The 12,785-nt window shown below is 45.1% G+C and overlaps 1 protein-coding gene across 3 annotated transcripts in view; it reads left to right on the top strand.

The window, feature by feature from the left end:
• mcc (MCC regulator of WNT signaling pathway) overlaps positions 1–12,785 on the top strand; it is an 87,529-nt gene that overhangs the window by 55,081 nt on the left and 19,663 nt on the right. For all 3 annotated transcript variants that reach the window (XM_029125062.2, XM_029125063.2, XM_029125064.2), the window contains one exon: positions 10,094–10,300. In XM_029125062.2, coding sequence (XP_028980895.2) covers positions 10,094–10,300 — 207 coding nt within the window. The remainder of the gene's footprint in view (positions 1–10,093; positions 10,301–12,785) is intronic.

Below are 12,785 nucleotides of genomic sequence, written 5' to 3'. Positions count from 1 at the left end.
TTCAATGCGTTTAGGGGTGTGGTCCTGGTCAAGACAATCTCCTGAACTCCAAACTGAATGTCAGAATGGGAAAGAAAGGTGATTTAAGCAATTTTGAGCGTGGCATGGTTGTTGGTGCCAGACGGGCCGGTCTGAGTATTTCACAATCTGCTCAGTTACTGGGATTTTCTTGCACAACCATTTCTAGGGTTTACAAAGAATGGTGTGAAAAGGGAAAAACATCCAGTATGCGGCAGTCCTGTGGGCGAAAATGCCTTGTTGATGCTAGAGGTCAGAGGAGAATGGGCCGACTGATTCAAGCTGATAGAAGAGCAACTTTGACTGAAATAACCACTCGTTACAACCGAGGTATGCAGCAAAGCATTTGTGAAGCCACAACACGCACAACCTTGAGGCGGGTGGGCTACAACAGCAGAAGACCCCACCAGGTACCACTCATCTCCACTACAAATAGGAAAAAGAGGCTACAATTTTCACGAGCTCACCAAAATTGGACAGTTGAAGACTGGAAGAATGTTGCCTGGTCTGATGAGTCTCGATTTCTGTTGAGACATTCAGATGGTAGAGTCAGAATTTGGCGTAAACAGAATGAGAACATGGATCCATCATGCCTTGTTACCACAGTGCAGGCTGGTGTTGGTGGTGTAATGGTGTGGGGGATGTTTTCTTGGCACACTTTAGACCCCTTAGTGCCAATTGGGCATTGTTTAAATGCCACAGCCTACCTGAGCATTGTTTCTGACCATGTCCATCCCTTTATGACCACCATGTACCGATCCTCTGATGGCTACTTCCAGCAGGATAATGCACCATGTCACAAAGCTCGAATCATTTCAAATTGGTTTCTTGAACATGACAATGAGTTCACTGTACTGAAATGGCCCCCACTGTCACCAGATCTAAACCCAATAGAGCATCTTTGGGATGTGGTGGAACAGGAGCTTCGTGCCCTGGATGTGCATCCCACAAATCTCCATCAACTGCAAGATGCTATCCTATCAATATGGGCCAACATTTCTAAAGAATGCTTTCAGCACCTTGTTGAATCAATGCCACATAGAATTAAGGCAGTTCTGAAGGCAAAAGGGGGTCAAACACAGTATTAGTGTGGTGTTCCTAATAATCCTTTAGGTGAGTGTATATAAATATAGATTATTATATAAGGTTTTTATTTACAATAGTATTCACAAAGAGATGGATGATGTAGAGATATAGTGATGAAGGGTTGAGCCATGTTATGTCCATGGAGCCAGAAGTATTAACACTGGTTCTACTGCTTCACAAAAACCTTAGCCCCTTCCAGTAATCAGTCAGTCAATCAGGGTTGGGCCCACAAGTAACAGCCTCTCAGCTGGGGGCTGGGGCCTCTGGGAGTCAGTCTGATGTCGGCTTGATGTCACAGACTGACGGTGGTCTCCAAGGTGACGCCTCAGCTCTGATAATAGAACCCTGTCTGCCTGGCAGTCGTCTCCACGGCAATGGGAGTGTCAGCCGTCCTGGGGGGAATGAAGTCCCCTAGCTGTTCATGTCCTCGCAAACCGATGACGCAAACACATACATAATCAAACAGGAAAAGATGGGAGAAAGGCAAAGAGACCTTCAGACATAATGTGAAAGAAATATTAAAATGGAGAGTAGTAGTAGAGCAGTGAAGAGAACATGCAGATAGGAGGAGAGGTGTGATGTAACTGTATGGGAACTGAGTTCTCAATGGAAATATATTATTTGTGCTAAAGACTAATGAAGGCTTTTGAACACTTACCAACGCTAGCATTCAGTTTGTTGATGTCAAGGCCAACCGTGTAGTTTACTTGCCGTTGTTTTCAGCCCGAATGGAACTCTGAACCAAACCATTCTTGTCAGAGAAACATTGCTGGAAGGAAAAGGAAATCAAGGTCAATGTGTTGAACCAATTGAAACTCTGTATGGAATTCAGTAGTATTTAGTATTTTGCTGTTTGTCTAATATGCTACTGTGTGCAAAGTATTGCTTAATAAGATGGTCTATGAGCATGCCCCCTCAGTCCTAACTAAAAGGCTGACATTTAAGATTTATTTTCCTTTCAAACAAATCTTCCACAAATAGAATATGATTGTTTCTGACTCGTGTGGACATATCATCAAGAAAATGGGCAAATCATGTTTTGGACTACACTGGGCCTTTGAATTCTGTGTCCTAAAAATCATTTGTTATTATAATTTATCTTCCTTTTGTCGTCTGGTCACAGTGGACACTACCAGAGCAAATCAATTTGAATGAGGACAAGAGCTTTCTCCTTGGGCTTAAAAGAGAGGAAATCGAGTGCCTTTTTCCATTATGATTCTGACCTCACTTAATCCTAATCCAATTACATTTTGTGGGAAGAAAAATGGACGCCTTCACAGTTCCATTTGAGGGGCTTTAGTCCTAAATAAATTATTTCTCCCTAAACAGACGACTACAACAACAAACACAGAGAGTGTCCTAATGGTGTCCCCCTCATATCTTTAATTGCAGAATTTTTATAGAAATACCAGCAGTCAAATGAGTGTAAAGGAGGGGCTGCACTCCAGTCCATGTCAGATCTACTAGTCACCAACAGTCTGGGGATGGAATGGGGCATCACATTATGAAAATGGGACCATAAAAAGCTTGTAAAAAGAAACCTTGTACCAACACAGACCAAAATGTATCTACCTCCTGGCTAGTTGTTGATATTGGATGCTCAGGACAACACCCAATGACAAGGTTAAGTTACTCTACATGTTCAACTGGGGATGTTTTGGCTGGGTTGGTAAGTAAGAGGGAGAGAGAGCTATTCTTCAGGGAAAATTATTTAGATCTTTTTTACTACATACCAGTTTGGTATGTAGTAAGCTGACTATAGGATCAGCTACCGTACCGTTGTTTTGGAGTGTTTCAATTACTTATCAAATGGAATTCAGGACACTCCAATTTTGGGTTCTGATTTGGTTATTTCATGGAATTTTGAAATCATTTCATTACTATTGATGTTTTTTATTATAATTAGGCTTGGCTGACAGTCACCAAATTATTGGCACTCTCAATGAAGATACGCTAGAAGTGAAGGCTGTATAAAATAACATAGGAAATTAAATATATTGTTATGTAAATATGTTATACTTCATGAATATGCTATTCTTGCTATTTGAAAGTGTTTTTGGACAGGAACACGGGGAAAGAGAGGACAGTGTTTGCTGATAGAGCAGTGGGCTGGATTCAAATCCATGCAGTAGCTTTGATCGTTGGGCTATCTAAGTCCCCTTTTCCTATAATTTGGTTATGAGACTAGTGAACATATTGGACCTAAGATCACTCCTCCATACAAAATCTTTCCAGATCCTTCAAAATCCTTCAATCTGTGCTAATGGACTGTCACAGAGATTGAGATGGTTATTGCAAAAGGTTGATTGTCATAAACCAACATTTTCTTTGTGGATTTCTGCTTGGGCTCATTGCTTTGGTGAAAGATCCACTTGCGGCAAAGTTTCAGCCTGATTGCAACCTGGTACTGGGTAAATTCCATAATGCTCTTATGGAAAGACTCCATGACCATTTTAAGCCAAAGAGCCCATGTAACATGAAGTATCCCCTATCATACAGTAGGTACAGGGTTCTTTTCTGCAGATGCGTTCTAATTTCATGTGCCAAAATGATTACTGGGGTATATGGCCAAAGATCTCAAAGTTGTTCAACAAACGTATCCATGTACATTGTTTGGATGACATTAAAATAAACCTCTTTTGCCACGCACACCAGTCGTTGTTTTATCGTTTAAATTATAATTCTCACACACACACCCTCTTTCTCTCTCTCTCTCTCTCTCTCTCTCTCTTTAGAAGTATTGTAGGGCCTCTAGGTTACCATCTCTCTCTTCTTGAATAAATATTTCAATTTTATATTTTTTTCATAAATGTATAGATGGCTATCACTGTCCTCTTCCATTTTCAACGCTACAAACAGTACTTTTTGTTATAATCTGTAAAATGTTACATTTAATTACGAAAATACTGGAGACAGGTAGTCTAGAGGCCCTATCTTATAGCAATACCTAAAAAAAGTATTGCTATAAGTCTTTGAGGGATCATAACTAGGTAGCTAGTAATACGATTGTTCTCTCTCCTTCTCTCCATGGTAATTTGTTTTTGTCTCAAACGGGGGGAAATAATCTCGGTAGATTGCATGATTGTACATCCATCTGATGTTCGAAGACAATTTGCAAAGGTGGATAAGAAATGTTCATGACCTGATGCTGTCAGACATTTCTAACTTTGCCAGCATGTTCCTTAGAACTCTCCTGTTAGTTGCATGCAATTTTACAATGTTATGTCATTTATTTTGGGATTTATGATCATTTCAACTACGTTGTAGGTAGCACAGAGGCCCTTTCAGATGGACCAAAAATACAGATAATTTTATTATAATACTTCATCTGTTGTCGGAATTGATTAACTTATTATAGGAAATGAATAGATACAATCCATATTCATTACAAACAACTGTAGATATTTGTTATATAATGAAAAATATAGTGAAAATAACAATATTTAGGAAAATAGGGCATCTTGGAGACCATAACGCTATTTTACAAAATTAACTAAAACTATGTCTAAACTGTGTTTTCTCTAAATTAGGTTGAATGTTTGTTGTTTTTATACACAATGTAAAGTGTGAATGAAAGTTACCTTTTTAGTTTTTTTGTCAGATAATCATCCGTTTACATCCAAATAGGGCCTCTTTGAGACCTCTAAATTCAAACCCCAACTCTATTTCACAAAATGATCTAAAACAATATCTTAACTCTATTTTTCCAGCTGTATATTGATAGGTGATGTAGAACATGCTATGACATAGCATGAGAAGTGTAAATGTAAACAACATCATTTTAATGTATGTAAAATGTTAATCATTTTAATCATGAGGATGAATTGAATGCTTTGCGGGTTAATTTTCAGGATCAATAACTAAAGAATTCCACAGTAGAATTGTCTGATCTGTTTCCAACCCACAGAAAATATTGTGGGGTTGCTAGGTGTAATCCTTCCAAAATTTTACCTATTGTTATTTTGGTATGGTTGCATGTTTAGTGTAGTCACAAAGAGTCAAAACTGCATGGCGATTTTGACAATAATTTTGTAGATTTTGGGCCATATCTTGGCCTTAGATAAAGATACAGGCAAGCTACTTCAGCTACTCCTTCAGACTTAGCCCCCAGTTGTCATCCAAAGCACCAGTCTCAACTGTTAAGCTTTCATATTTTTCAAAGAGGTCAGGGGTCATCCATAAGGATAAATTGTGCATTTAAAAGGGTAAATTGCAGGATCAATAACTGAACAATTCCACTGTAAAATTGTCTCATCTTGTTACAACCTATAGATACAACTGCGTAGTTGACAATTTAAAAGTTCCAAACTGTTACCTATTGTTATTTTGGAATGGTTGCATGTTTAGTGCAGTCACAAACAGTCAAAATTGTATGGCGATTTTGACAATAATTCTATAGATTTTTGGCCATATCTTGGCCTTAGATAAAGATAAAGGCAAGCTACTTCAGCAACCCCTTCAAGACTAGTTTCCAGGTGACATATTCTAAGCAATAGTCTCAACTCCCAAGCTTTCATATTTTACACAGGGCTCAGGGGTCGTTCCATAAGGATTAATTGAATGCTTTGCAGGTTAATTTTCAGGATCTATAACTAAAGAATTCCTCCGTAATATTGTCTGATCTGGTTCCAACCTATAGATATTAGTGTGATGTTGCTGGATTTTATACTCCCATATAACAAAGATTTGTTACATTATCTTGGGTATTGAACAGGTTAAAGGTAAGCTACTTTTCCCATTACTTCCAAATGTTGCCAATTGTTGTTTTTGCAGCATTGCCTGTTTTTTCTAGTCAGGGTTATTTATGGTAATGGCCCTAATGGAATGATTAGACATGGTTCTAACAGCAATGAAGGTATGTTTTTAAAATATCCATCCATCCATCCAACCATCTTCTTCCGCTTATCCGTGGCTGTGTCGCGGGGGCAGCAGTCTAAGCAGAGATACCCAGACTTCCCTCTCCCTAGACACTTCCTCTAGCTCTTCCGGGGGGACACCGAGGCATTCCCAGGCCAGCCGGGAGACATAGTCCCTCCAGTGTGTACTAGGTCTTCCCCGGGGTCTCCTCCCGGTGGGACGGGCCCGGAACACCTTCCCGGGAAGGCGTCCAGGAGACATCCGGAACAGATGCCCAAGTCACCTCAGCTGTCCCCTCTCGATGTGAAGGAGCAGCGGCTCTACTCTGAGCTCCTCCTGGGTGACCGAGCTTCTCACCCTATCTCTAAGGGATCGCCCGGCCACCCTGAGGAGAAAGCTCATTTCGGCCGCCTGTATCCGGGATCTTGTCCTTTCGGTCATGACCCAAAGCTCATGACCATAGGTGAGAGTAGGGACGTAGATTGACCGGTAAATCGAGAGCTTCGCCTTGCGGCTCAGCTCTTTCTTCACCACGACAGACCGATACATCGACCACATTACTGCAGATGCTGCACCGATCCGTCTGTCAATCTCCCATTCCATCCTTCCCTCACTCGTGAACAAGACCCCTAGATACTTAAACTCCTCCACTTGAAGCAGGAACTCTCCACTAACCTGAAGTGGACAAGCCACCCTTTTCCGACTGAGGACCATGGCCTCGGATTTGGAGGTACTGATTTTCATCCCAACCGCTTCACACTCGGCTGCAAACCGTCCCAGTGCATGCTGAAGGTCCTGGTTAGAAGTGGCCAACACGACAACATCATCTGCAAATAGCAGAGACGAAATCGTGTGGTCCCCAAACCTGACACCTACGCCTAGAAATTCTGTCCATAAAAATTACGAACAGAACCGGCGACAAAGGGCAGCCCTGCCGGAGTCCAACATGCACTGGGAACAAGTCTGACATACTGCCGGCAATGCGAACCAAGCTCCTGCTTAGCAAAGGACCCAGGACCCCATACTCCCGAAGCACCCTCCACAGGATGCCGCGAGGGACACAGTCGAATGCCTTCTCCAAATCCATAAAACACATGTGGATTGGTTGGGCAAACTCTCATGAACCCTCCAGCACCCTGTAGAGGGTATAGAGCTGGTCCAGTGTTCCACGGCCCGGACGAAAACCATACTGTTCCTCCTGAATCCGAGGTTCTACTATCGGCCGTATTCTCCTCTCCAGTACCCTGGCATAGACTTTCCCGGGGAGGCTGAGAAGTGTGAACCCCAAGTAGTTGGAACACACCCTCCGGTCCCCCTTCTTAAAAAGAGGGACCACCACCCCGGTCTGCCATCCCAGAGGCACTGTCCCCGACCGCCACGCGATGCTGCAGAGGCGTGTCAACCAAGACAGCCCCACAACATCCAGAGACTTGAGGTACTCAGGGCGGATCTCATCCACTCAGGAGGAGTTTCTTGACTACCTCAGTGACTTCAGCCCGGGTGATGGACGAGTCCACCTCTGAGCCCTCATCCTCTGCTTCCTCAATGGAATACGTGACGGCAGGATTGAGGAGATCCTTGAAGTACTCCTTCCACTGCCCGACGACATCCCCAGTTGAGGTCAACAGCTGCCCACCTCCACTGTAAACAACGTTGGTAGGACACAGTTTCCCTCTCCTGAGGCGCCGGACGGTTTGCCAGAATCTCTTCGAGGCCAGCCGATAGTCCTTCTCCATGGCCTCACCGAACTCCTCCCAGGCCCGAGTTTTTGCCTTCACAACCACCCGGGCTGCAGACCCCTTGGCCTGTCGTTACCCGTCAGCTGCCTCAGGAGTCCCACAAGCCAACCAGGCCTGATAGGACTCCTTCTTCAGCTTGACGGCATCCCTTACTTCCGGTGTCCACCACCGGGTTCAGGGATTGCCGCCTCGACAGGCACTGGAGACCTTACGGCCACAGCTCCGAGCAGCCGCTTCGACAATGGCGGTGGAGAACATGGTCCACTCGGACTCAATATCTCCAGCCTCCCTCGGGATCCAGTCAAAGCTCTGCCAGAGGTGGGAGTTAAAGATCTCTCTGACAGGAGACTCGGCCAGACGTTCCCAGCAGACCCTTACAGTACGCTTGGGCTTGCCGAGTCAGTCCAGCTTCCTCCCCCGCCATCGGATCCAACTCACCACCAGATGGTGATCAGTTGACAGCTCCGCCCCTCTCTTCACCCGAGTGTCCAAGACATAAGGCCGCAGGTCAGATGAAACGACAACAAAGGTGATCATCGACCTGCGGCCTAGGGTGTCCTGGTGCCACGTGCACTGATGGACACCCTAATGCTTAAACATGGTGTTCGTTATGGACAAACTGTGACTAGCACAGAAGTCCAATAACTGAACACCACTCGGGTTCAGATCAGGGGGGCCGTTCCTCCCAATCACGCCCCTCCAGGTGTCACTGTCACTGTCGTTGAAGTCCCCCAGTAGAACGATAGTCCCCAGTCGGAGCACTTTCCAGCACCCCTCCCAGAGACTCCAAGAAGGTTGGGTACTCTGCACTGCCGTTCGGCCCGTAGGCACCAACAACAGTGAGAGACCTATCCCCGACCCGTAGGCGCAGGGAAACGACCCTCTTGTTCACCGGGGTAAACTCAAACTCATGGCGGCAGAGTGGTGAAGAGTCCATCCTCTCTCAAGGAGTGTGGTTCCAGAGCCCAAGCCGTGCGTAGAGGTGATCCCGACTACCTCTAGTCGGAACCTCTCAACCTCACGCACAATCTCAGGCTCCTTCCCCGTCAGCGAGGTGACATTCCACATCCCTAGAGCTAGTTTCAGTGTCCAGGGATCGGGTTGTCTAGGCCCCCGCCTTCGACTGCCGCCCAATCCTCTACGCACTGGCCCCTTATGGTCCCTCCTGCAGGTGGTGAGCCCACAGGAAGGCGGCCCCACGTCGCTCCTTCGGGCTGAGCCCGGCCGGACCCCGTGGGGAAAGGCCCGGCCACCAGGGGCTCGCATATGAGCCCCAACCCCGATCTATTAACATCAATTTAGTTTTGTTAATTAGGGTTAGGTTAATAGAGTCAATGAGTTTTTGTTTAATTGTATTACAGATTTCTAGTTTTAATGGTTTGTAGTTTACAGGGCATCATTACAAATAGACAGGAGAGATATGTCATCTTACAAGGAAGAATTTTTGGTCATATGTGTATTTTTTCATATAAAGCTGTAATGGCCCATTGACATGAATGAGAAATATTTCTAAGTCCAGAGTGCAAAGAGGCCCTATAAATATTGAAGTAGCCGAGATGCCCTACCGAGTAGCCGAGATGCCCTACCGAGTAGCCAAGATGCCCTACCGAGTAGCTGAGATTCCCTACCAATGTAGCCAAGATGCCCTATAGGTAGCCAAGATGCCATTACAGATATCTCTCTCTACCCCTCTCTCTCTCCCTCTCTCTCTCTGTCTCTCTCTCTCTCTCTCTGTGAGCTGAGGGAGAGATGGTGAAACATAGATGGAAGGATAAAAAGATATAAAGAGACTGACTCTCTGGGGTAAGGGAGAGATAAAGTTGTGACTCAGGCTCACCTCTCAGCCCCCAACAGGCCTATGAATCACTCTAACACCAGAGATGAGGATCTGTACAGACAGACACGGTCATAGACTCTCACTCTTTGCCATTTCTCTCTATCCTTCTCCCTTTCGCACGCGCACACACACGCGCACACACACGCACACAGACATCTAGGCACTTTGGGATATCAGGGGTTTGTTCCACTGGATAAAAAGTGGGAACATAAATCATGTACTTGGATACTTGTTCTACTTGTGTAATTGAGATACATGTATTTAACTCATGTAGGGCCTGGTACAGTGCATGGTGTCTGACTACATTACCCGGCATGTATTAAACTCATGTAGGGCCTGATAAAGTACATGGTGTCTGACTATATTACCCAACATGTATTAAACTCACATGTTGCAGAATATCCTGATGCGTGGTGTCTGGCTACATTTGTCAATAACTGTCATTTTTTCCATGTAGCCCAACTGTCAACAGGCTATACATGGAATATAGTACTGTGAAGTATAAAGGTGTGCCATTAAATAACGTTCCCGTCTGCCCTTCCCTATTTTTTCCCAGACAGTAGAAGAGATTGAGGGCGCTCTCGGCCGAGACTTCTACCCCAGCTTGTCTGAGGAGCGGGTGCACTGGGAGAAGGAGCTGGCTGGCCTCCGGGAGGAAAACGAGAGCCTGACGGCCATGTTGTGCTCCAAGGAGGAGGACCTGAACCGCACCAAAGTCACCATGAACGCCATTCGGGAGGAACGGGACCGCCTACGACGACGGGTCAGCTGTGTCCCTTATCTATGACGTTCTACATTTTATGTTGTTGCAACGATAGAGTAGTGTGTTTGATACCCACAGGGGACCAGGATGAAAATGAAATTCCATTTAATTTAGAGTGGCTCTGACCCATAAGCATTAATACATAGAAAGGAAGAAGTGGAAGAAAAAGTTTGCCTGATCTTCGGTGCTTGTTCAAGTGTACCTGTTCAAGGTTGAACACTGAGTAAGACGTAAAAAAGACTTTGTCTGCAGAGGCTGCACTTACAGCCCACAATGTCCATTGGCTTAAACAATGTGGAGAGCACCGGGGTTCAAATATCGATGTTTTCTCTGATGCCTGGTTACTAGGCCACTGCACCTAGCATTTCTAAATACAAAGTGCTTATTCAGGGAGGTCTGAGAGTGAAGTCCTTACTGGGCAGGAGCGCCCATAAACGCGTGTGTTTCCACGCTTCTACAAGAATGAATCCTTTGAATTCTCCGGCCGCTAACTGAGTACAGCTGTCTGAACCAAACAATGGTGAGCCAGTTAAGGCTGGATTCCAAATCAATATGTTGAGCACTTCTAGACACATAATCCGATCCGGTGCCCTCCAAAGGCTTGCTGAAGCTGGTTAAGGCTCTAATGCAGTTACGCCACAAGATGCATGGAGAGAAAACGGTCAGGCTGACCGTCTTGCTTACCAGCCTTGTGGATTCTGGGGAGCCCTGAGAGGGAGACCCAGACACAGTAGAAAACCACCCCGGCTTAGCTCCGAGCACTAGTACCGCTGCCCCCACCCCCTATCCCCAATTACCAAATAATTGGTCAAATGCATTGCTTTGCTGTTTCAATGCGGGGTTCCCTAAAAGGATTTGCTTTGCACACACCGTTGTGTCCTTGGGGGCCAGCTGTGTCCGGCTCAGCATTTAAAAGATAGTTTCCGCCTCATTTCAGCCTTAAGGTCTGGAGACGTCCCTCTCAACATCCCCTTCTTAGGCTTTTACCCTTCCTTGAAGGACAGGTTTTTACTGTGGCAGTAAGCAACATTACACATTACAGTACCATGTCTGGACCATGTAATTCAGCTGTGTCAGCAGTTTGTTTATGACACTAAAGAGACTGTCTTTGGTTATTAAAAGACTTTAAAGGTAAGAGACAGACCAACAATACTGCCTCATATTTGCAGGTCATTCTCAGCTTGTACAATGCCCTGTTCACTCATAAATAAGAATCACATATATGTGGTATTGGTGGTCTGTCTCTTGACTACAACACAAGTACTTTTAAAACTCCATTGGACGAGAGCTGTCCTGGACTAATGTGAATGAGGAAAGCAGGTGCATGCGAGTTATACTCGGCCACTCCCTCGGGCAGTGTGCCACAGTCCTAGTTCCCCTTTGAAACCAGTAAATTACAAGGAAGCCCCGATTACATAATTAATGGCCAGAATTGAAAATAACATGCCATTTCTTTGCCATTTCTTTTCGCGGGCGTCAGGACAGAGGCAGCTGGCCAGCGGACTGGTTCTTGACGGCACAGTTTCAGCTCTCTCTGTGTCCTTTGGCAGCACATGGCAGCCATGTTGGCTTTTTCAGACCCATGGCTTCCGGGGAGTTTGGCAAGAGAGGACACAGGAAAAACTAGCCTTTTCAAAGTTATAGTCAAGCTCTCTCTCATACACCCTCTCTCTACACTCTTCTGCCCCAGTTCTCCTTTCCAGCTCTCTTCTCTGTCTCTCTTTCTCTCTTTCTCTCTCTCTCTCTATACATTATCTCACAAAATTGAGTACACCCCTCACATTTTTGCAAATATTTGATTATATATTTTCATGTGACAACACTGAAGAAATGACATTTGCTACAATGTTAAATAGTGAGTTTGCAGCTTGTATAACAGTGTACATTTGCTGTCCCCTCAAAATAACTCAACACACAGCCATTAATATCTAAACCGCTGGCAACAAAAGTGAGTACACCCCTAAGTGAAAATGTCCAAATTGGGCCCAATTAGCCATTTTCCCTCCCTGGTGTCATGTGACTTGTCTCAGGTGTGAATCGGGAGCAGGTGTGTTATATTTGGTGTTATCGCTCTCACACTCCCTCATACTGGTCACTGGAAGTTCAACATGGCACCTCATGGCAAAGAACTCTCTGAGGATCTGAAAAATGTTTTGTTGCTCTACATAAAGATGGCCTAGGCTATAAGAAGATTGCCAAGACCCTCAAACTGAGCTGCAGCATGGTGGCCAAAACCATACAGCGGTTTAACAGGACAGGTTCCACCCGGAATATGCCTTGCCACGGTCAACCAAAGAAGTTGAGTGCACATGCTCAGTGTCATATCCAGAGGTTGTCTTTGGGAAATAGACGTATGAGTGCTCCTAGCATTGCTGCAGAGGTTGAAGGGGTGGGGGGTCAGCCTGTCAGTGCTCAGACCATAGGCCGCACACTGCATCAAATTGGTCTGCATGGCTGTTGTCCCAGAAGGAAGCCACTTCTAAAG

The sequence above is a fragment of the Esox lucius genome, chromosome 14 (genome assembly GCF_011004845.1).
Source record: "Esox lucius isolate fEsoLuc1 chromosome 14, fEsoLuc1.pri, whole genome shotgun sequence".
Lineage (NCBI taxonomy): Eukaryota > Metazoa > Chordata > Actinopteri > Esociformes > Esocidae > Esox > Esox lucius.
The sequence above is the reverse complement of the archived record's forward strand: the minus strand, read 5'-3'. Positions and strand labels throughout refer to the sequence as shown.